At 34.8% G+C, this 23,868-nt stretch overlaps 3 protein-coding genes, 1 long non-coding RNA gene and 1 other non-coding gene across 5 annotated transcripts in view; 2 read left to right on the top strand and 3 right to left on the bottom strand.

The window, feature by feature from the left end:
* LOC103423432 (light-harvesting complex-like protein OHP1, chloroplastic) overlaps positions 1 to 23,868 on the bottom strand; it is a 90,215-nt gene that overhangs the window by 15,553 nt on the left and 50,794 nt on the right. The window lies entirely within an intron of this gene.
* LOC103450258 (uncharacterized) lies at positions 1,645 to 4,286 on the bottom strand. The gene is made up of 2 exons (XM_070809825.1): positions 2,732 to 4,286; positions 1,645 to 2,641 (listed from the first exon to the last, which is right to left on the bottom strand). The coding sequence occupies exons 1-2, from the start codon at positions 3,089 to 3,091 to the stop codon at positions 2,021 to 2,023; spliced, it is 981 nt and encodes a 326-aa protein (XP_070665926.1). The 5' UTR covers positions 3,092 to 4,286; the 3' UTR covers positions 1,645 to 2,020.
* Positions 16,274 to 17,790, top strand: LOC139189752 (uncharacterized). Its single transcript, XR_011573621.1, has 2 exons — positions 16,274 to 16,371; positions 17,450 to 17,790. It is a non-coding gene; the product is annotated as an uncharacterized lncRNA (long non-coding RNA).
* On the top strand, positions 18,047 to 18,118 carry TRNAW-CCA (transfer RNA tryptophan (anticodon CCA)). Its single transcript has one exon. It is a non-coding gene; the product is annotated as a tRNA-Trp (tRNA).
* On the bottom strand, positions 19,914 to 22,078 carry LOC114820010 (putative cyclin-D7-1). Its single transcript, XM_029089852.2, has 6 exons — positions 21,729 to 22,078; positions 21,480 to 21,566; positions 21,089 to 21,187; positions 20,773 to 20,977; positions 20,380 to 20,522; positions 19,914 to 20,262 (listed from the first exon to the last, which is right to left on the bottom strand). The coding sequence occupies exons 1-6, from the start codon at positions 21,975 to 21,977 to the stop codon at positions 20,023 to 20,025; spliced, it is 1,023 nt and encodes a 340-aa protein (XP_028945685.2). The 5' UTR covers positions 21,978 to 22,078; the 3' UTR covers positions 19,914 to 20,022.

Raw genomic sequence — 23,868 nt, forward strand, 5'->3', positions numbered from 1 at the left:
CGAAGTTATAATCTCTCTCACTTGTCATCTCAGAAAAGAAAAGGGTTCATTGTAATGGATGGTGTGTTTTTTTTGTTGATTTTAGTTGTTTGCTTTCACCAATATTTAATTGATTTTGCTTGCCATGGACTCCTTCAAGGGAGGCAAGACATGAATTTCTTTTCCGGCAAGGGACAAAAAGCATGGGATGCGGTTGAGAAACAAAGAAAGTGACCCATAATTTTCTGCCCTTTATTTCTAAGGAAAACTAATGAAAAGGGCTTGAAAACTTTGAGTTTTAATGATAAGGACAAAATAAAGAGTAAAGTGAATAGTACCAGGATTGATTTTTTAGTGTAAAAATGTGGTTTTTCGTTAAAGTGAACAGTACCGGGTGCTTTTCGTTAAAGTTCCCTTATTTCTAATGTTTCTCCAAATTCCCAAAGGTGGAACAAAGAAAATCATCTGTGTGAAAAAAAATCCTATATGCTGGTTGTATACAACTATGTCTTTATCTTCACTTATTACGAGATTAACTGGTGAAGTGTTTCTCGTGAGATAGTTGTGACATCAAAAATCTAAATCTAAAGACTCAAAGAATTGCATGAAAATACGTGATTGGTTTTACACAATTATATATTTGTTGACTAATTCATGAAATGTAAGTTTTTCTCGTCAGGTGATGGGGTAGAGAGGTTAAGAAGAGACGTGGAGGAAGAAGATGATGTGGTGAGAAGGTTGCATCATGAACACCATTGCTTTCGAAGTGAACCGAGTCAGACAAAAGCTTGTAAGGATCAAAACAAGGTGCTTTTTTTGACATTAAAGCAACCAAAGAATCAGACTACAGTCCCAAGCCGCCCCTTTTCATCAGTCTTTCACAACTAACCACCAACTCTTTCGCAGTTCATGAAAGCGATTTTTCTTGAGCATCTACAGGCACTGAGTGCTGATATTTTTTAACTATTAGATAAGTTCAACTGTCACCGATCATTAACTTTAAGTTGCTAGATTAACTCCAACAAATAATTGTGAAAGGACACTCAGTGTTTGTAGGTACCGAAAAAAGTGAATTGCCAAACAAGACCCCAACAAGGGAGATATTTTCAAAAGAATTTTTTTTTAAATTTTTTAATTTTATTTTCAGAACAGACCAAAAGAATCATATGCTCTGATAAATTAATGGGATATTATCAAATAAAAAGTTTGAATAAATGGGATTTTGATTGTGCCCTTAAGTCTAAAAGATAATATGACAGAAGCTTCCATTCCTTCTTTTTCCTCTATTGTTTTGTTCACCCAATCCGTTTTTACTTTCACTTTTTGTTCTTTAAAATTAATTCTTTGCAACTGCATGAAATATAGTCCAAAATTGGATTTAGCACTAGGTCTTCTCAACCCATAATTGCATTTCTTGTTTTCCTTTTAAAAAAAAAAAAGTATTAAATGATAGCTTTGTAATGACAGTTCCCTCTCAGGAGATCAGAAAAACTCATAGAGGCATTTCAGTCTCTCCTTAGCTACCATCGTGTAATTCACACACGTTAGTGATCGAATCCAGAACGTGCCCCTATTTTAATTCACATTATAGAAAAAAGGGAGGTAGGAGTTTGAAATTGAAATGCAGTAAGTTGAAGAAAAATTCTTACTAGGCAGTCCCAACACTTGCCAAAAATAAAATATAATAATAATTAATAATGAATTCTATTTTACAAGACGGAGTTGAAAGTTTCTCCAAATACTTTAAATCTAGTGAAAGAGGATGACGTTCAAGTACACATTGACCTAATGACTTGACGCACATCCGGAACTGGTAACTTTTTATCCTCTTTCGATATGAGAATATTCGATCATAATCTAGTTTAAATTACAGAACGAGCCATTCGAACTTGAGTTTTAAGAAAAAGCACACCATTACACAACAAACTTAGCAACCTCTATATCAACTGCTAAAAACATGAGGCGCCAAAAACAAGAGGACATATACTACGTAAATTTTTTTTTTTTTTTTTTTTTTCCAACTACTCTTTTTTTTGTGTTTTTACCTGTGACTGCAAAAGTCCAACAGCTTCTTCCTCCCCTCAACAATTTCATCAAACAAATCATCAAGTTGGCTCACAATATTCTCAGAACCAGAAGTCAACCCCCCAAAACACTCTCTCAGATGCTCCACTCTCTCTCTAATCCCACTCTCCCAATCCATCACTCCTCCCTGTGAGCCCCTCCTCTCCTCCAGTTCACCTCTCAGCTCCTCCATCGCTGCCTTCGACCTCCTGAACTCCCACACCAGAATCCCAGGCCTCTCGCTCATCTGCCCGATCTCCGCCGCCACCCTCTGCTGCAGTCTGGCCGTCGATATCATGAACGGTGATCCGAAGATCATGCAGCCCTCGTAGTCGTCGTCTCCTTCCCTGCAAAAGGTTGAGTCCTCCGGCGAGCAGAAGACCAGTCCGTACAGCAAGATCATCAGAAGCAGAGAGCTCACGTTTCTCATTGCGTACAGGACTCCCCTGAACCCGCTGAACCCATTAAGCTTCGATTCGACGGCGACCCTTTCGTCGAATTTCAGTGAGAGTGGTTGGATTCTCGTTCCCATCAGCGCTCTGTTCTCTTCCTCCAATCCAAACGCTTCCCGCCGCCACCGAGAAATCGCGCGCACCACCTGCTGACATGACAGAACGCATGAGTCTTTAAAAAATGAATATGAATTTTGAGAGAAGTTTGAAGATGGTGATCAGAATTGAAGACCCACCTGGCGGGAGAGCTGAGGAGTGAGATGGTGAGAGTCGAGGAGGGTGGAGGTGATGGCGTGGCCGGAGGTGTAGAAATTCTCCATGGCAGAGACGGCGGATTTGAGGACATGGCAGGCTTCCCAAAGCTTGGAGCTTTCGTCCATGTACTCGTCAAGCCACTTGTCCCCAACAGGCAGATGGAGCTTTTGGACAAGAAGGTTCAGCTGGGAGTGGAAAGATCGAAGAAGGGTAAGAACCCTTTGAAGGAATTGGATTGACATGAAGTTGCTGGAAAGATAGACCCTTTCGAGATCGTCCACCCCACGAGCCAGGAAGGAAAAGAAGCCATTGACAGAGTTGGTGGAGGAAGGATCATCCATGTTTCAGCTTGTTTTCCTTTTCTTTTGGTGCGTGGAGTAAAAAGAGAGGGTGGTATTTGAATTTAAATGATGGGAGGATTGGAAGGAGTTGAGGGATGGAAAGGAAAGGGAATGGAATGGGATTGTGGGAAGGGGGGAGAATCTTACAAGGAGAGGAAGCTCAGGTTTCCAAGGTTGAAAACGATTGTTGTTGGGAGCAATGATGGGTGTTTCCTATGGAGGGGAAAAGGATGCCGTTTTCATCGTTTTAATGGGATGATTGTTTCTAGGGCTGGAAAAAACATTCCAAAATTTCCCGATCCCGGCCGAAAAATTCCCAACCGACAAATCCCGAACAGATCGGTTACCCATATCGAACCAGAACCGAAAGTTTTGGTACGGATTTTGGTATTCAACCTGCCTTCGTTCGAAAATTCCGAACCGAACCGAACAATTTTTATATATAATTAAATATATAATTTTAATTATTATAAGCCGTTGAATTTGGTTGAGATTAATCTCAACCTTTCATTTATAATTAACCCTAACCTTTCTTGACCTCTCTCTCGACTGCTCTCTCTCTCTTCTCTCGACTCCTCCCTAATTCTTCGTCTGTCAGTCCTCGTTTCTAATTCTCCTTCGCTCGATCTCAAGCCCAGCCACCAGCACCACTCTGTCGGTGGATCTCGAACCTAGCCACCACCACTCCGTTAGTGGATCTCGAACCTAGCCACCACCACCTCCGCCGAGTCTCGACTCCGACCACCTCACCATACCCTCTCATCTCGCTCCAGCCACCATACAAACAACAAGCAAATCAGGTTCAGCGTATCCAGCAAGCAGGAAGGAGTAGGAAAGAGATGGCCCTAATCACAAACTCATTAGTATCAGAATCGAAAGCAGCACCGGATTGGTTCGAACTAATTTTCTCTGGTTGATGCAATTTTGTTTGAATTAAAATTAGATTTCTAGGGTGTGTGAAAATTGGGTTCTAGGATTTGAATTTGGATTTGTATTTTGGTTCAGTTTCGATTTTGAGATCCCGTCCAGAAATGAATTGGTTTGAGATTTGGGTTATCAGTTTCGGTACGGGATCCTAACCCGAACCAAGGGATGTGTGAAAAATTAAAACTTAGCCTCAAAATACCCAAAAAAAGAAAATATTGTGCATTTGTGAATTGAGAGAGACAGAGAGACGTACAACAAAAGGAGCAAAGAAATTTTCATGAGCTCAATTGCTCATTATCATCAATTTTTGACGCATGAGAGGAGGCAATATGAGAAATTTTTTGGTAGGACACTCTAATTACGTCATATCGTACCCTCTAATGACGTCATATGTATGTTAGCTACGACAAATAAGTAAGATCCATTTTAGGATTCTTTCTCCTTCTAATCTTTTTCTCATTTTATTCATTTTTGTTTGAACGGTTATGGTTTAGTTACGTCAACCTCTTATACTAATTTTTTTATAGGGACAATAAAACAAAAAACAATATGAGAGGAGGGAAGAGAAAATAATGAGAATAGGAGGAGCGAGAATCTTATTCCCCATTCTATTTGGATTCTACTCAGCCCCATCTTGGCCCCAAATGTTGTTGTACAAAGATTCCGGATCCTCTTTGTGAGGGTTTTAAGAATCTGTGAATCGTGTCATTTCATCGTACATTGTACAGTAAGAAAATATTTTAAATATTTTTATTTAAAAATAAATATAAACAGTACTTGACAAAAATTGACCGCATGATGTACGATGAACGGATATGATTCATGGAGCCCCAGAATTTTCATAAAAAAGATCCGAAGAGGATCGTGTTGGTTGTACAAAATAAAGTGTGTGAAGTGGAGTTGCAGCAGGTTCAGTGGTACCATGGTGCCGATTCTTATAATGAAATGCTGCGTGAAGAGAAAATTATGGGATACTTTAGATTCGGTCTCTAATTATTAACATTCTTTGAATAAAACCTTAATGATATTCAAGGTTTGATCAAAGTCCCTTGACTTTGTACACCTCATTATATTACTATTAATATGTATAGTTTTATAGTTTTGACATTAATTGTTTGATATTTTATGAGATTTATAATCCTATAAATTTAAAATCCCTCATTATAATACTATTAGAAACGGTTACAATAAAAGAATTCAAACATTTTGATTGAATAAATGGATAGAAACTATGTAAAAATAAGAAATAATAAATGGCAAAAGAATGTATCCATAGTGTTAAAAAAATTGGTACATTTTACAAAAAAATTGGTACATTTCACATATGTATATTAATAAAGAAGAATGGGTACATTATAAATAAATTAGGGTACATATAAAAGATTAAAAAATTATGAGTACAAATGAATTTTTAAAAAATATAGGCCCTAAAAGAAATAAATACATGGGTACAAAATAAAACTAAAAAGAAAATACTACAAATTTAAAAAAAAAAATGTTGCAAATTAAAAGTGGGTACAAACTAAAAATATAAATATATGATACAAAGTTTAGGCATAAAACATAAATATATCATATGTAATTTTTCTATCATTGATTAAATATACAATGTCACGTGACGGTATACACATGGGTACAAACACAAATAAAACTTTAAAAAATATGGGCACAAAAAGAAACTAATATATGGGTACAAATTAAAAATGAAAAGAAAATTGGTACAAATTAAAAAATATTTGCAAATTAAAAATAGGTACAAACTAAAAATAAAAATATATGATAAAAAATTTAGCTATAAATATAAATATACTAATTGTAACATTTTTAACACTAAAGGAATATATTTAAAAATAAAAATATTTTATTATTCAAATAATTAATGATGTTATTAATACTCAAGGACCTTGATAAAAAATTAAAAATAAATAAGATTTTAATTAATGGAGTAACAAAAAGAATGATGTGAACCTAATTTCTCCGAAAATTATACATGATAATGTATTATTAGTTCAGAACGTTACGTAACAATAAATTTGTTTCGTGTAAGTTCTTTAAATAATCTTTTGATTTTTTTGAACAATCTTTTGATTTGAGTGTTGTTTGGCTTCTTCCTTCCTCCTTTTCATCCTCGAGCTACTGACTTGGCTCCTTAATCCACCTCTAATCTATTGAAATTTGTGGGGTTTGTTTTTCCTAGATATTTCCTGTTTTGTTGATTTTTTTGAAAGAGGAGGGGGACTTGGAAATGGAATGATGAGATTCCTTGCATATGTAATGTGTCTTGTAATTTGTAAACCCTTCTGACCATGCATAAATAATTAGTCTTTTTAGGCCACATTTTCCTTTAGTGTATAGTTTTTGCTAATCATTCTTTTCCCTTGGGGACAAAAATTGATGATGCTTCTTCATAAATCATGCCCCTTTAATTTAATCCCAGCCGTTTATTTGGTACTCCTTAAGGACCCATCCAACGGCTAAGAAAGTAAATCTTAGTTTGAAATGATCAAACTGCATGGGTGTTGCAATCCACTCGAGAGATTGTTTAGTGTATTTGAAATATAAATCGGTACATTACGTGTTTGATCATCTTTATCATTTACATTTATAATAATATATAGTGTTTTTTTTGAGGTCCGAGTACACATAAAAATTTCTTCATCCAACCTACAGCTATAAATATGTTTAAAGTTGTGAGGTATATGTTTGTTTATTGCTTACAAAGCACTATACGAATAAGTTCCTTTAAATTTAATATTAATTTCATCTTTAATTATTTATTTATTTATTTATAATGGGGTTCTTCTTTCTTGATGTGGGGTTTTTTTTTGGGGGGGGGACCAGGAAATCTAATATTATGTTGGGGTATGTGACATTTTACTTTGTTTTTATATTTTTCGGGTGCTCGTATGTTTTTGGAAACAAAAATACGACATCTTAGGAGGATGTTTGGTCTTTTGAGATTTCATTGGAAAGTGAAGTAGAAGCTTAGGACCAGTGTTTTAGGGAATTGACATGGCTGTACGTACCTCGCTGGATTTTGGTCTAGGGTAAAAGTGATGACATATGATATACATTGCTTATCCATCCAATTTTTAGTAATTTTATGGTGTACTATGATATTCTATTGAAGTTAAAATATTCGTATATATCTTTTATTATATCACGTACAAATAAAATATATCAATCATGTAACGTTGTTGGCATATAATATAACACATGGAATAAATACAACATGTGGCGCTACTACCATACTTGAGAATTGCTAAGAAAACTCGCTCAGAGTGAGACTCTTCATGTACTCTCCGTCACATTACAATTTAGAGAGTTCATAGAGAGTTTCATTTTTAAGAGAGTTTTCTTACTACGGTCTAGTGGTATTCTTCTTTACTTGTAAGTGAGAGGTCTTATGTTCAATTCTCGCCAAAGCAAATTTAAACCACATTATTGCTAGTCCATTATAAGGCTAAACCCATCCCCTCCTCTTTAATGTATAAATAATATCGTTTGTTAAAAAAAATATATATATTTGAGAGTGTTCGGATTTTCTTTTCTTTTCTTATTATCCTTCAATTAGTGCTGCGATTGTTTGACTCGCTTTTATTTTATTCTACTTTATTCTTCATTTATTTTCAAAAATAATTCTCATGTAATCTCTAGTTGTGTTTAAAAAATTTAATTTCTTTTAGTACAGAGGCAAAATTTTATTGTTTGATGTTATTGTCGCCCCCCTTTAATATCTTATTTTCAACATATTTTGTTGAGGAATCACAGTATGAACTTTAAGTTTGGCATAAAAAATTCAACAAGCTTAATTAAACTAAACTTTATGGGTTACCAATTTGAATTGTGCTAGTACAAATTTTGATTTTAAATTCAAAATTATTTTTCTTGAGACACTTTCAGTTTGACAGTGAATACCATGAGATTGGAATGTATTTTTTTCCTGGTCAAGTCAATAGTAATTAATAATTGAACTGTTCACTTACTGAATCGCATCCCATGGATGTTGTACCCATACTCGCCGTTATAGCAACGCCTGCATTGCCAACTGAACGAGTTGTTATATAGTAGGAGGAAGAACATATATAGCTCTCTTTCTTTCGATCAAGTTTCGGGAGAGACTCTTTAACTAATTATGAAGAGTGATTTCTGCACATTATTTTTCACGCTATGCAAACTCATGCAACACTCATCATATCTCATAATTATAAGAAAAAAAATAAAAGGACAACAACAAAAACGCAGCTCCACCAGATGTATGTATAGGAAGTTCCTATTCTTGCCAACCAAACAAAAGGACTTCCAAGAATCCAGATATTGCCAAGTAAAATAAGGGCAGGTATTGGATTTAGGTTATGGTGTGTAGGTTGAGGGGTTTGCTTGATTATTAATGGTTAAACATGAACTTTTCCTTATAAAGTAGATGAAAAAGAATCACAAAAAATAAGTAGAAAATATATGATAGAGAAATACCTGCAGCTGGAAAAAAAAATTAGGGTTTTGGATTGAGGTGAAAGTAAACGCACTTGATGGCTAGCTAGATTGGTCAAGCAGCATCCCTTCCATCCCCATCATGCTAATACCAATAAAAGTCGATCTCTATAGAAGAATGTTTCATTTTCCCCTTAATGAGCTTAATTAGATGGATGCAACTGGATGGCCCATGACCCCCTCAACCATGAAAATGATACAAAGGAATGACTTTTAATTCAAATTCAAAGGATATGGTACAAGGCTTTTGGGTTGTCTTGGCATTAGGGTTTTGAGAGTTGGAGACGTTATCTGAGGAAAGTTGAGGTTCTACTATAAAGTCAACTAACAAAATAGGTAGTAACCTAACTCCTTTTAAAGTTTATTCTTTTTCTAAAGTTTCATACTCTCAACACTATCATCCTGGAGCCTTTACTCTAGAATTTTGGACCTCCATGCCTCATGTTTTAAATTTAGGTTTTTATTAAATGGAAAAGGAAGGATCCTTTTTCCTAGCTATCCGGGAGATCCCGTGATGATGATCGTTCATCATACATTGATGCGGTCAATTTTTCGTTAGGTACTATTTATATTTAATTTTAAAATTTAAATTTCAAATGATTTTTGACCGCGCGATATACAATGTATTAAATGGCGGCGAGGATCATTTTCCTTATTAAATGTCAACCCTAATCCACCATTCCCGCCATTTAATAATACGGTATAGTTGTATTCCTCTTCACTTGTAAGTGAGAGGTCTTAGGTTCGATTCTCGCTAAAGACGAATTTAAACCACATTATTGGTAGTCCATTATGAGGCTTAGCCCACTCCTAATATCATTTGTTAAAAAAAAAAAAATTCCACCATTCCCACATTTTTTGTATTTTACTCCTCTTTTCGGTCTCCTCTATCCCATCTTCTGTTTCGTTCTTGATCCCGAATTAGATATCTTATGAAGGATATTGGATGAGAGTGAAGAAAAAAATATATTTGGAATTGAGATTAAATTTTAAGTAAATCAGTTGAAAGAAAATAAAGTTGGGAAGACCATTATGGTCTTTCAGCAGAAAAGATGCTCCACTTATCCAGACATGGGCAAGTCACTTCCAATTTGGTAAAAAGGTAAACCAAATATAGGTTAAAGTATCTCTCTAAGCATACTAGGACATGTGGCAGCGCTAAATCAAAACAACTGGATGATAATCATATTCTTAAGCTTCTACTTTCTTTTGTTATGGGCCAACCTGATGAACTTTACCATCAAATGGTCAAAGACGTAATTAGATTCGGAGATTTTTTTTTTAGTACATTGATATTTTTATATTAAGAAAAGAGAGGGTTTGGTCAAACTACATAATTGGTAGCCTAATTTAGTATCAAATTTGTCATCCATGAGATTCGAATCTAAGACATATCACTTCCAAATGAAGATGAATACTATTAGATTCAGAATTTTTTTAATAAATTAGAAGAAAGAACAATATAAATTTATCCACTCAACATGCAGAATCATGGGGCCTTCTATTCAATGGAACCGGATCCCCTCCAGATCCCTTTTGGACCCAATAAAACTGAGTCTGCTATGCAAGGGATCCGGGCTGTTGAAATTTGATCTAACAGGTACAAACATGAGACACTCTAAAAGTTATAATAATTGTAACTGTTGTATCAAATTTTAACGGTCCGGATCCATTGCTCAGCATGCTTAGACCTAGTTTGGGAGTGAGGTGCTTAAAAAAAAAGCACCTATGAAAAAAAGCTGTGAGGGTTTTAGGTGTTTGGTAAACTGAAAAAAAAGGGCTTATTTTGGAAGCTGCTGTGAGAATAAGCTGAAATCAAAGGAAAAAGCTGAAGCTGCTATTTGCAGCTTTGGAAAACTGGTTTTTTTTTCAAAGCACATGGAGCTACAGTGCTCCTTTAATGAAAAGACCCACTATCAGACTGCTTTTTTTTCCAAAAGCACTTTTACAAAAAAGTTTACCAAACGCTCTGCTGCTTTATTTCACAGCCGCTTATTCTCACAGCACAGCCGCTTATTCTCACAGCAGCTTTTTTTCAAAGCACAGCAATACCAAACCAGCCCTTAGTCTATTTGGGTCCAAAGAGGATCTGGTTCCCTATTCAATGCCACATAGACAAAATATATAAATCTTATTCTATTATTTTCATCATTAACATCCTAAATTTTTTTTATATCGAACATTAATATATCTTAAGCCATAGTTTATATGCTAGAATTTGCACAAGGTCACCCAATTTGGGATTCCACGAGGACCTGCATATGTGACGCCACACGAAGCTAAAAAGGATTATAAGCGTAAATCCTTGAAGAACGATAATCTGGAATCTAGCTATCAGGTTTGGAGAGTAATCCCAAAGGATGATTGATTAATTGATAATTGATTGATGGATCCAACGACTTAAATAAAGGATTACAACTGCTTTGAACAACTCAAATGACTTTAGTAATTAAAACAACATTAATTGGCATTTACGGAAATTAAAACGCTTTTTTTGGAAGCCTAAACAGTCATTTTTGGCCCTAAACACAACGAGGTCATGGTTTAACCTGATCGACAATTAAAATGCTTATTCTACTCACGATTCTATTCAAAATCGACATATTATATGCTCAATTCTGACACAAGAATATTGTTTGCTGCAGTTTCTGATATATATTTGTATCCAATAGAATGTATTATTGTTAGTGTGGTTGGACTATACAAAGATTATTGGTTACTCTGTTAATTAGTTAGGTTGTTATTACTATCTGGAGTGCTAAGCTGTCACTCAATATAAATGCGCTCTCTATTGGTCTTCACATATGACTTCTCTCCTCTGTATTTGTTAAGATTTCTTTGTGCTCGAGTGCACACCTCAGAGAGAGAGAGAGAGAGAGAGAGAGAGAGAGAGAGAGAGGGTTGATACCCTTTTTATAGAAACAAAGCAGTAGGAATCAGCTCGGTTAAGGACAGATAAACCATTGCACCGAAATTACTTGTATAAAAAAAGTAGTAGGGGTTCTTTAAAATGATGAAGGATACTGAAGAACGGGGCCAAGTAAAAAAAAAAGTTAAAATCCTGCCCTTCATCTCACTTTAGATTTATAGACATTTTTCTTTACCAACATTGCTGGTGAGGGTGTCACATCCTTGCTCGGGCCCCCACTATATCTTTGGGCTCGACTCCACCGTAGCGCAATATTGTCCGCTTTAGGTCCCCATCACGCCCTCACGGGTTTGTTTTTGGGAACTCACACGAGAACTTCTCAATGGGTCATCCATCCTGGAATTGCTTTCGTGCGAACTCGCTTAACTTCGGAGTTCCTACGAAACCTGAAGCCAGTGAGCTCCCAAAAGGCCTCGTGCTATGTAGAGATGATAACATACATATAAGGCTTACATGATCCTCACCCCCAGGCGATGTGGGATCCTACAATCCACCCCTCCTTAGGCGTAGCACAATATTGTCCGCTTTGGGCCCCCACCATGCCCTCATGGTTTTGTTTCTGAGAATTTACACGAGAACTTTCCAATAGGTCGCCCATCCTGGGATTGCTCTCGCATGAACTCGCTTAACTTCGGAGTTCCTATGAAATCCGAAGCCAGTGAGCTCCCAAAATGCTTCGTGCTAGGTAGAGATAAGAATATACATATAAGACTTACATGATCCTCACTCCTAGGCAATGTGGGATCTTATAGGGGGTGTTGCAACAGGCTAATCTTTCTTTTCCTTTTGGTTCAAGTAGGGCAAAACCCACTTCAAGAGATTATGCCTTTTAATTCGTCCCTTTACCCTCAAAGGAGGAATCTTCCAAAAAATCAACATAATTCTGCAACCAAGGTGAATATGTGTTAAGGATCAACTAGCTTAGCTAGAACATTTAAAAATAGTGCTTATTTTATAGGCTTTATATCCCAAGGATCTAAAAGAGGAGAAATTCTCCTTTGCAAATGATGATACCACGTAACAACTATCTAACGAATGATTAATGTATTATTTAATTACTTGACTATCATCTATGTCATAAGTCATCGGTAATGACACTAAAACAAGATTAATTTTAAAATAGTTTCTCTCCTAAAAGAGAGCTCCTAGGTGACTCTTTTTCCATGAAGGCTTCTATCACTATAAGGTCCTACACCATGATGCATGCCACATGGAGCCAATTTAATGGTTTGCAACCTCAATGGTTCTTAGCATTACGCTTGTAGAGATATCAAGCATATATGTTTTGATAGCCGACGTGCTTGTTATTCTGACCATGAGTGCCTTACCCAACTCATTATAGTCTTGCAATAATTAAGTCAAAGACGTTCGTTTCGTCATTAGATGATAAAAAAATACATGACTTTTAGATTTGATATTAAAGGTGGCAAATAAATTGATGCACTTTTAATGTTTTAATCTCAATTCATAATATTAAATTTAATAATAGATAACCGCAAATTTTTTATCACTAGATGACTAAGAGAACAAAACTAATATTTAGCAATTTTACATTGTTGAATAATTTAATTGATCATGATGGTAGTGAATGTAAGTAACATCAAAGGCCATAGAAGGAAATAACACCAAAAGTTCTTAGCCAACTGTATGTGGAACATTTAGTAACTACCCTTTCAATCATAATCATATTTCTTCTACATATGAGACTCACTTGCATAATAGTGAATTCACATTCATGCATAAGAGACGTGATCAACAATGTTATCAATAATACAAGATATATATATATATATATATATATATATATATATATATCTTTGATTATAGCTAGTTTTAGGTCATTGGTTTAAAACCTCCAGTCCCAATCCAATGCATTTCAATAATTTCCAGCAGGGTGGGGTTGAATTTGTTTGTCTCTTTCGTACGTGCAGGTTTAAACCACATAATGCAAATTTAGATTAACCTTTCAGATCATGAACCTTATATGGTAACCTTATTAATCTTTGATGCTATTGTTCACTTTTAAAGGAAAGTCTTGCATGTCATCAGAAATGAACATCATGTTTCTTTGTAACATTATTATATGACGAGACATGATGAGTGATAAAAGAATATAGAGATATATCTACGAAAACTGTATGCAAATTCTTAATCATCTTAAAGCCACGTGTCATTTGTGCAATAGAGTCACCTATACATGTTTCTTTAATCAAAGTATATTTGAAATTTACTTTACAAAATATCTCTTTAAATATAATTATTGGCAAAGACTAGGTGGCAATTGATTACACAAGGAGAGACTAGTATAGTATTCTTGTAGTTTCTTTGTGTGCTAAGGCTGCCACAGGCAAATTATAGTGCATGCTTGTCAATTGCCAATGCATATTCCTTTACTTACCACTTTACTCCTCCGAAAGAACTTTTAGTACACGAGTACATAAACATTATAACATTTTGTATAAATCATACAATATCGTATAGACAAAAAACTTATACATGACGTTGTTTTATTAGTACGAGACACTACAATGAGTCAATAATGATGTACGGATGCTTCGAAGTTGCTCTCCTACTTGAGAATCCAATCGAATAATCAGATGCAATAATTGTTCAAAGCCGATAATTATTTTGAACAAGGACATTGGTTTAGACATTGCTTATACTTCTATGCTTGATAGAGCAATTGAGTAAATTTCTATGGTTACCTAAAAGTCATTGAGTAAATTTACCTTTAAATCATTGTTGGCAGCCTGGAACTATAAAAGGCTGTAAATTACTGTAATTAAGGTCGGCCAATGTGGAAAGGGATCCTCTCCTCATAATCTACCAAGTCTGAAGATCCAGACTATTGAAAAATGATCAAACGGCTAAAGTTATTATAACTTTTAAAGTGGAACCTTGTTTGTAGCCGTTGAATCATTTTTCAATGGTTCGGATCTTCAAACTTGATGAATTAGGAGGAAAGCTCCGGATCCCTTTCAGGCCAATGTGTTTGCAGACCTAGAACTAGAGCCGTAAAAGGAGTCGCATCACATCTATGAAAAAAAAGAAAAAAAAAGATGGTTTTGATTTTGGATTTGGTCTGTCAGGATCTCAGGAGTAGAGCTGCCTTGCCTCTGGAGGAGGGAGAGGACTCATATTATTGGACTAATTTAATAGATGTCATGAGATTTTTTACTATGAAATTGTACACGTCTTCCTCAGAGATCAGCATCTTAATGTATTTTTTTTTCTAAAGTACAAAAATGAAATCAAATAGTTGTTTTCAGTTGATGTGAGTGATTCAATATTTGATCAGAGATGAAATGAAAAAATTGGTATACCATTTTTTCAACCAAAAACAATTTTGATAATTTGGTAGCTATGATAGTAATAAAGAAGGGTGTATAGGAGAAGAACAAATCGTGTGTGGTTATCGTTTTCAATAACAACTGGCATGTGTTTATTTTTAATTAATTTTTTAACAAACGTTAAGATATGTATAATACGAGATATTATCTCTTGTAATCGGTGACACCATATAAGACCTATTTATCGGATGACTGGTGTGCTATCTGAATACATGACATCATCTACGTTATTAATGGTGCTATTGGGACAACATATTAATTGCAAGAGAGTTTTTCTAGTACAGTGCGCCATAGCCAGTGGGGATCCATGACTCAAGGCTCGAGGGGTACTAGTGCAAAAATTGTACAACTTTTCGTTGAGTCATATGGACCTGGCTTCTCTGCCCTCCTACTTCTCATACACTTTCATCCTTTTTTATTTGTGCGGTCACGGTTAAGCTACGTTAACATTTTATATTACTATTGTTTTTTGTCTTATTATCTTTATAAAAAAAATCAATATAAAATGTTGATGTGATTTAAGCGTGATCGTACAAAATAAGAGAGAATGGGAGTGTATGGAAAGTGGAAGAGAGAAGCCGGGTCCGAGTCATATAGTCGATCGCGAGGGTGGGCTTGTTTGTTAATTGCCATGATCTGTTGACAACTTTCAAAGTCTATCTCAAGGTGTGTCGAGCATCACTTGTCAAGATCTACTAAATTATGCCCGAAAGATATTCTATCAAACAATCTGTGAGTATTCAAGTCCCATACCAGATGGGCATAAGGTCATCTGAGGATCTTTCTCCCCATATTTCCAAACTTCTGTAGGATCTAGGGACCCTTGGATCCGGTACCCACAATTAAGTGTCGAACTCATGACAGCTAGATATCATCCTCAACATTATGTAAGCTAAACCTGATATCTCATTCAACTAACTAAAAGACTGTCGACAACTTTCAAAGCCTATCTCAAAGCCCGTCGAGCATCACTTGTCAAGGTCACTTGAATTATGCCTAAAAGATATTTTTTCGAACAACTTGTGAGTATTTTCAAGTCTCATACGACATGACCATAAGGTCCTCAGATCCTTCCTCCCCATAATTCCAAATTTCTGTAGAATCTCGCAACCTTAGGATCTGCCGTTGTCTATAATAATGGGACCTACAATTAGGTGTCTAACTAATAAAAACTATATATCATCCTCTGTTAGAATATGAGTATGAAACATGACTTAGAATTGGCCGTAATATTGGATGAATCCTTGAATGGAAAAGTCTTGTTAATATGCTCAAAGGAATTCTATTCCTTATAGATTTATTGGTGCTTATAGTAGTCCTTGGTTGTGGGACTTGGTTTTGCGCAACCTTCTACACTCATAGTATGATAAGGTATACTTTGTTGACTTCTGAACTAATTCTACTAGGAGAATAAGTTGGAATAATTCTATATATAACCTCAATCACTAATCTTGCAAATATCGCTGTTTGTTTTGAATTTATCTGAATACCTATTATTTGGCGAGCACTTTTAGCTTTGCAAAAGAGGAGAAGGTTGTTTGGTTGAGAAGATGCTATGGCTTCTTCGAGTTTCAATTCTGCAGGTAAGCTTCTCCGCAACTCTTTGATTTCAGTTTATAGCCTTATTACTTAATATTGTTCTTGAAGTTTTGGTTATTCAATTGGTAAATCATTGATCTGTGGATATAGTTCTTACATCCTCATCATTATTGTAAGTTGAACTTGAGATCTCATTCATCTAAGTGAAGATTGAAAATAAAATACTAGTAAAAGACTAGTTTGTATTAAATGAATATAAGTGTTTGTACCACACCTGACCAATCCTAAAACTACTAAGCACCGGTCAACGTCATACCTTTAAGGACCCACTGAGGGGTTCATGTTGAGGCACCCATGCCGAAGCACAAGTGTTTCCCTCCAACCAGGAGGCCAATCACAGCATGATACATGTCAACGTTAGAATAAAGCTCATAGAGTCCTACAATTAGGAAAAGGATCCGGCAAGGATCCTTTTCCTAGGGATCCCGTGATCGTGACCATTCATCGTACATCGTGCGGTTAGAAATCATTTCAAAATTTAAAATTTAAAATTAAATATAAATAGTACCTAACGAAAACTGACCGCATGATGTATGATGAACGGTCACGATCACGGGATCCCTAGGATTCCCAGGAAAAGGATTCGGCGAAGATCATTTTCCATACAATTAATCCCTAATGTCATTATTGTACTTAACTAGTCATTAGAACCCACTAATGATAATTATGCTTAAACTTATGTATTTGTGCAAACCCTTCACTATTATTGAGAACTCTTGTAATTATTAATGAGTACTCCTCTACTTCGTGGACGTAGCGAGACTTAGGATGAACTATGTACATCTTGTGTTGGCTTCCCTATCTCTATCTCTTTACATATTAATCATCACTAGGTGACCAAAACAACCGAGCGAAGGTCACAAACTTGACACTTTACGTTGTTCCAAAGTCTCACAGATTTTGTGTATCAACAAAAGGTAACATGTATGTATTTCGAAAACACATAAAAATTAACTTCTTCATGCTCTTCATAATTAATCTCATTCATTTAACCTTTGAATCACGGGGGCTTTTCTTTCTTTCTTTCTTATACACAAACTTGAAGCCCTTTCTGTCTTTCAGTTAAAAGGTATGTTCTCAGATGCTGCGAAGAGAAGAAAGCACGCCCGGTGGGAGTCAGATGCCTTATACATTAGGCCACGGGCGCCAGATGATCGTATTTACCAAGTTAAAAGTTTTAAGCACGAAGCTAAAAGTAGTAATAAATTGAAGGAAAAATTTAAGTTCTTCTTTCTATCAGCTCAAGAAAACAGACGCAAATGCTAGTGCACAGAAAGGAAAAACCATAAGTTTTATGAGCTGTTTTAATTTCAGACTGCACACTATTTCATAGGTTCGGAATTATTTCACAGAGTCGGAAGAACTGAAAGTTTTTATAAAGATATATCGCACTGACTGCACAACTCATTCATCTGAACTCGAGATATCGATGTTTGTTGAATGGAATGAAATTTCTTGGAGAATACGACTCTATGTCTGAGGTTTCAGGCTCAAGCTACAGTTTGGTCTTGGCGGGATGTCTCTTTCAAGTTTGAACCGTTTTGGCTATGAGCTATATAGAGTGAAAGCATTGAGCAGCAACCAAACCGAAGTCGCTGTGAGAATAAAAAACAACTTATTCGATTGGATATATAATAATATGTAACATCGTTAACAACCGGATCCGTGGCGCAATGGTAGCGCGTCTGACTCCAGATCAGAAGGTTGCGTGTTCGATTCACGTCGGGTTCAATACCCTCTCCGGTTTTTTAATTTTTTGCTTTCCGCCAAACTTATTCTGATAAGAAAATTTCAGTATATTCTAAACATATATATATATATATATATATATATATATATATATTTATATATTTATATATATATATATTTATTTATATATTTATATTCTTATTGTGTGCAACTTTTAATCAATTGTTTACATTGTTATTGGTTGTGTTCATTGACAGTTTTGACAATGTTTTATTTATTATTTATTATATTTAATCATGCAATTATATACTAAAAATAAGTAGTACAATAATATTAGTTAACATTTTTTTGTTCTTATTTTCTCTTCGTTTGATTTGTTAACATGATATTAGAGCAGGTTCCATCTCTCTGACTTCAATCCCCTCTTGTTTGGTATATCAATTTTTATCATTTCTATTGTCTTTTCTTTTTTAACTTCACCTTCAGTTTGTTTTCTCTAGTTCAGATCTTGGGAGTTTGTCAATTTTCATCGTGGGTTTGTTTTGGTTTTTATTTCGATTTAGCTTCTCTTCTTGTTTTTTTGGGTATCCGCTTTTGTTCGCACCTTGTTCTTGTTTTCATGTGTCCAATCTCGGAAAAATGTGGTCCTTGAGCATATAATGCGGTATTGACAATTTATAATCTTCTCCTTTATTTTATAATCAATGGAATAAGAATCAAAGTTTGTAATAACATTTTTCTTCTTTTATTACCCTTTGGTTGTAGGTGGACTAGGGTTAGCTTTTAAATGTTATGTCCTTTATTGTCTTTTGAAACTGTGATAAAATTTAAACAAACAATAATTTAAGAATGTGCGTAAACTCAGATGAGTGCGGTGTTTAACCAGAAAAATTCTAACAAAATTTGATGAGGACGGGGTATTATATATTCAATCAGAAATATCTTTTCGTGACCCAACTGTCATTACATAAAAAAAAGGGCAAATCCAGAGGTGGGTAGCAGTCCAGCAGAAGTTCTAATAAGCATGCAGGAGGTAGAGAAAAACTGCTTTGCTTAATTATTTTAGAAAACTTCATTTTAATCCTTGGCAAAAATGATTTTTTGATTAAAACCATGAGTAAGATCAAAATCTAATTTTAATCCCTTAATACATTAATAGCCTCATTTATTAATTATATTTTGATTTTTAATTATTTATCTTTTTCTTTCTAATTTTTAATGTATTAATTTTATTTCATTATAATTTTTATTTTCATTTCATTCATCGTAATATATTTTGTTGTGAACATTTAGATAAACTAATTTTTGTTATACAATATATTTCGATGTACTTTATCTTCTTCATTTAGGTATATTAAATTCATTATAATACATTTCGGTGCATACATTTAGGTACACACATTTCGGTACCTACATTTCGATACAAACATTTAGGTACATTAATTCAATATAATACATTTTCGGTACTAACATTTCGGTGCATACATTTCGGTACACACATTTAGGTACATTAATTTAATATTAAAACATTTCGTTGCATATATTTATGTACATACATTTTGGTACTAACATTTAGGTACATTAATTGAGTCTTTTAAATTTGAAGAATGTTAAATAAAATTAATAAATTAAAAAACTCTTTTTTGGTCAAAAAATAAATTAAAATTTTTGTATTAATAAATTTAAATATTTAATGGGAGACATTAAATAAAATGCACATTAATTATTTTGAATTAAGAACACATTAGGGACTAAAATCAATATTTAATCTAACACCAGGTTTTTTTAAAATTTTAATCTTCTTGAAGGATTAAAGTTCAAAAACCCCTTAATTATTTCTTCTCTCAACGATATATATCACACGTTCTGTCAAACTCTATCTCAAGATTTAACTTTTCTTGACGTACAATCTATGGGGAATTTATAAATAAATAGAAGATATGTTCTTAATTAGGGTAGTGATCTTCTCGCTTTCTCTTGTTAATCCCGGTGATCATTGTTTGATCTCTCATCTTAAAGAGAGAGAAATCAACATGAAAATCATAAAAATTAATACGATTCTTCAACAGCACGGTCGTGGGACTTGAAGGGCAGTAATGAAAATCCCGGTGAGCTCTTAAGTTGTCCAAACAATCAACTGATGAATATTGCTCCTCCATCATCATATGGCACTTCACCAACTCACACTATAATATACAGGTAGTGGACAAACCAGTCAATAAAATGTTAGATATTAATTAGCAAAAGAAAAGGGCAAATTAAAAAGGGAGTTTGATACTGAAGATTGAAATTAATTAATTGACCTTTTGGTCATGATCCAATAGACTTGTAAGACACGTGAGGTAGGCGTTATCAGATATGGCTTCTGAAAGTTGTATCTTATCCAGACTGCACCTTAGAGCAGATATTGCAACCACACTTGGCCTAAAATCCAGAAGCTTGGAATCTGGAATTTTCATAATAATTTTTGTTTCATTAATTATGAGTACTATCAGCAAATAATAATACAAGTGTTTTATTATAATCGATATTAGTACTGTAAGCTTGATTAAAGAGAGTGGGGGGAGTTTGAACCCAAAACGCAGTGAGTTAAAAAGAAGAACTCTATTCAATAGGAGTATATGCTACAACTGTACAAGTTACAACATACATCGAATAATTACGAATAAAAAATGTGCATGCATATACATATATACCTGAAATAGCTCCAAGAAGCAATTTGTTAAGTCGGCCTATGAGCTTTTCATGAAGTTGGGGCTTCAAAGAGTCCAGAATCCATTCCAACAGTTCTAGGTAAGAGTAAGCTGTTGTAGACGCAAGGCGCCATCCTAATGCATTTAGCACCATCATTTCCATTCGTTGGATTGTGCTTGGCTCAAATGAATGGTCCAGATCTTCCATCTGCGATCAATATGAATTAGCACAGTAGTTAAACCAATGCAGAAACATATGATGGTTACATTCTTCATTAATAACAGCAGCTCATACACTTAATTAATGAATAGTTATCACCTGAAGTTCAAGCAGGGAAGGATTGCAGGTATCACTGAACTTGTTGGCAATAGATAAGCAGGCAACAGACACCAATTCAACCATCCAATATTTCCATCCCTGAAAATACATACACCTTTATACATATTAGTTTCATATATCCTTTCAATGTTGTCGAAACAAATAACTAGGAAATTGGAAAATTAGAAAATTTAAAAAAGAATATGAAAGGTAACCATAGAATTGAATTAAATAAATTCATTCAGTGATATACATACATACACACACATATATATATATATATATATATGTGGCCTTTCCCAAATTAGACCAATTGAATTCTGTCTCTCTCGCTCTATACATATATCACAGAATGATTTTAAATTATTACTATATAACATATAGTCCTTACAGTGCAATGGTTCATGGATATGAACCGATCAAGGTAATTTGCAGCATAGAAAACGGTTCCAAGGGAGAGGTTCAACCGACCTGCAGACTGAAAACACAAACAAAGAATTAAAATGTTATATTGTATTACCGTAGTAATCATCTTCTAATTAATACAAGGTATATGGTGGTTCTTACTCAACTAATTAAAAAGCGTAGTTTGATAAATATTAACATACACACACACACGCACATATGTTATTGAACTGACCTTGATGAACCACTGAATGCATTTTAACCTAGCAATGACCAAATTATTGGAAGATAGGTTCTCTAGATAATTAGGTTCAGGCATGTAGCTGATCTCCTTCTCCATGCATATGGTAAGAGCCTGCTCATAGTCTTCCTTAGTTGTATACATTGAGGATCCAAAGTTACTGTGACCGAAAGGCTCAGTAGTCACTGCAGGGGGGCTTGAAGGGCATACCTCATCACAAAGCAAACTTTCCATGCAAACCATGTTTTGAATAATATAAAAGATGCTATGGCCAGTCTAAAAAAAGTACATATGTTTCTTCTTCCCCAATAATAGGGTACTCGAGTTAGAGATGAACAGTTTGAGAAAACGAAAGGAAAATATGGAAGATGGTGAAATGATCAGGAAAGTTGAGGGGAAGTTATATAACAGTTGGTGGGTGGTTACAAACTTACAACTTACGGATAGAGAAATAAACAGAGGGACACGTCCCTCATGAAATGGGGTAAATGCAGTGTTTTTCTGGTAGTAGGCTAGTAGTAGTGGGTTAAGATTTTTATTTTAATTATTTATTGTGTTGTATTTTGTGTATTATTTAAATTACGGTTTTTTATATTTTGACCTGGGTTACCAATTGCGTGAGTCCATGCACGAGGATGTTTCTGTGGGCAACTTAGTGGAATAAATGTTCTCTCTCCCTCTCTCTCTCATCTTATCGTCGTCCCCCTTCAATGCAGGAAACGAGGGCAAATGCTAAGGTTTGTGAATGTGTTGGTGCTGTGGTGGTTTGGTTTGGTTGGCACTGAACTTGAGAATAATATTAGGGGCTCAAATGTGGGCCCCATTTTCAATGTTGATTTTACAAGTTGTGTGTATTTGGGGTGGGCCCCACTTCGTGATCGTCTTCAACGCTTGATCATGAGGGACTTGGTGGTGAATGGCCAATTCTCAGCTCATCTCATCTCATCAGTTCTCTATTGGGACAATCTGCTACTGCAAGATAGATGATCTGTAATTGAATTGAATTGAATTGAATCTCTCCACAGTCTCCACCAACAAAAGCTGCTAATTGATTGGGGACCACAAGGTCCACAACACATATTCTCTACCAGCAGCATTGAGGCTTGTAAACCAGCCGAACCTGGCTTGTTTAATTTTTTATAAAGCTCAAAATAGGTTTGGCTTACTTCTTATACGAACTCTCGAGTGAGCTTAAAAACTTCAACTCGATACCAAGCTTAAACTGTATCCAGTTATTTATTGCAATAAGTTGGTTTGCTCTAATAACAAAAATTCACAACTTAACAACACATTTTAATAAATAAAAAATATAGAACATAAACAACACAACAACAAAAATTCAAAAGTAATACTTTAAGAGATAGACGCCTCATACTTGTTAATGCTTGTTGTTTGTTTAGAAACAGAAGAGGATGGGAACATAAACAACACAACAACAAAAATTCGAAAGTAATACTTTTAAGAGATAGACGTCTCATACTTATTAATGCTTGTTATTTGTTTAGAAACAAAAGAAGATTGGAACATAATATCAAATTCATCTTAAAAGTAACCATATTATCCGAAAGAAAAATCTCAAACATAATATTTCATTCCAAACAAACTACTTGAATAGAGCCTAATTCAAGTTATCTCGTGAAAACTATTCATTGCTCCTGTTCTTGACAAGTCAAACATACTAATATTCAAACTTAACTTGTTTCTTAACGAGTCGAACCTAATGTAAGTTTGAACTGTTTCAAGCCAATTCACAACCCTAAGAAGCCGTAGCTAAGCTGAGCTTTTTTTTCATTCCACTTAGGCCTGTAAACTATCAATTTCATTTTAAGCCCCCTCCCCCCAAAAATTATTCATGCCAATGCACCCGAACAATACTCGGTTCTTTATATATAAGTGGTCATTTTTCCTTCAATGACAACGTGACATCATTTAACCATACAAACTTCATAATTATACTAGTCACTCTCTTTATCATCAACTGAAGACCATCACTAGAAAAATTCATTCACTTTAAGACTGTTTAATCATCCTTATGTGTCGAACTAATCCACAATTACAATGACATTAACATCCTCACAATAAACCTTCAATCTTTTTTTATTCCCATGACATTAACATCCTCACAATAAACCTT

The sequence above is a fragment of the Malus domestica genome, chromosome 12 (assembly GCF_042453785.1).
Source record: "Malus domestica chromosome 12, GDT2T_hap1".
Lineage (NCBI taxonomy): Eukaryota > Viridiplantae > Streptophyta > Magnoliopsida > Rosales > Rosaceae > Malus > Malus domestica.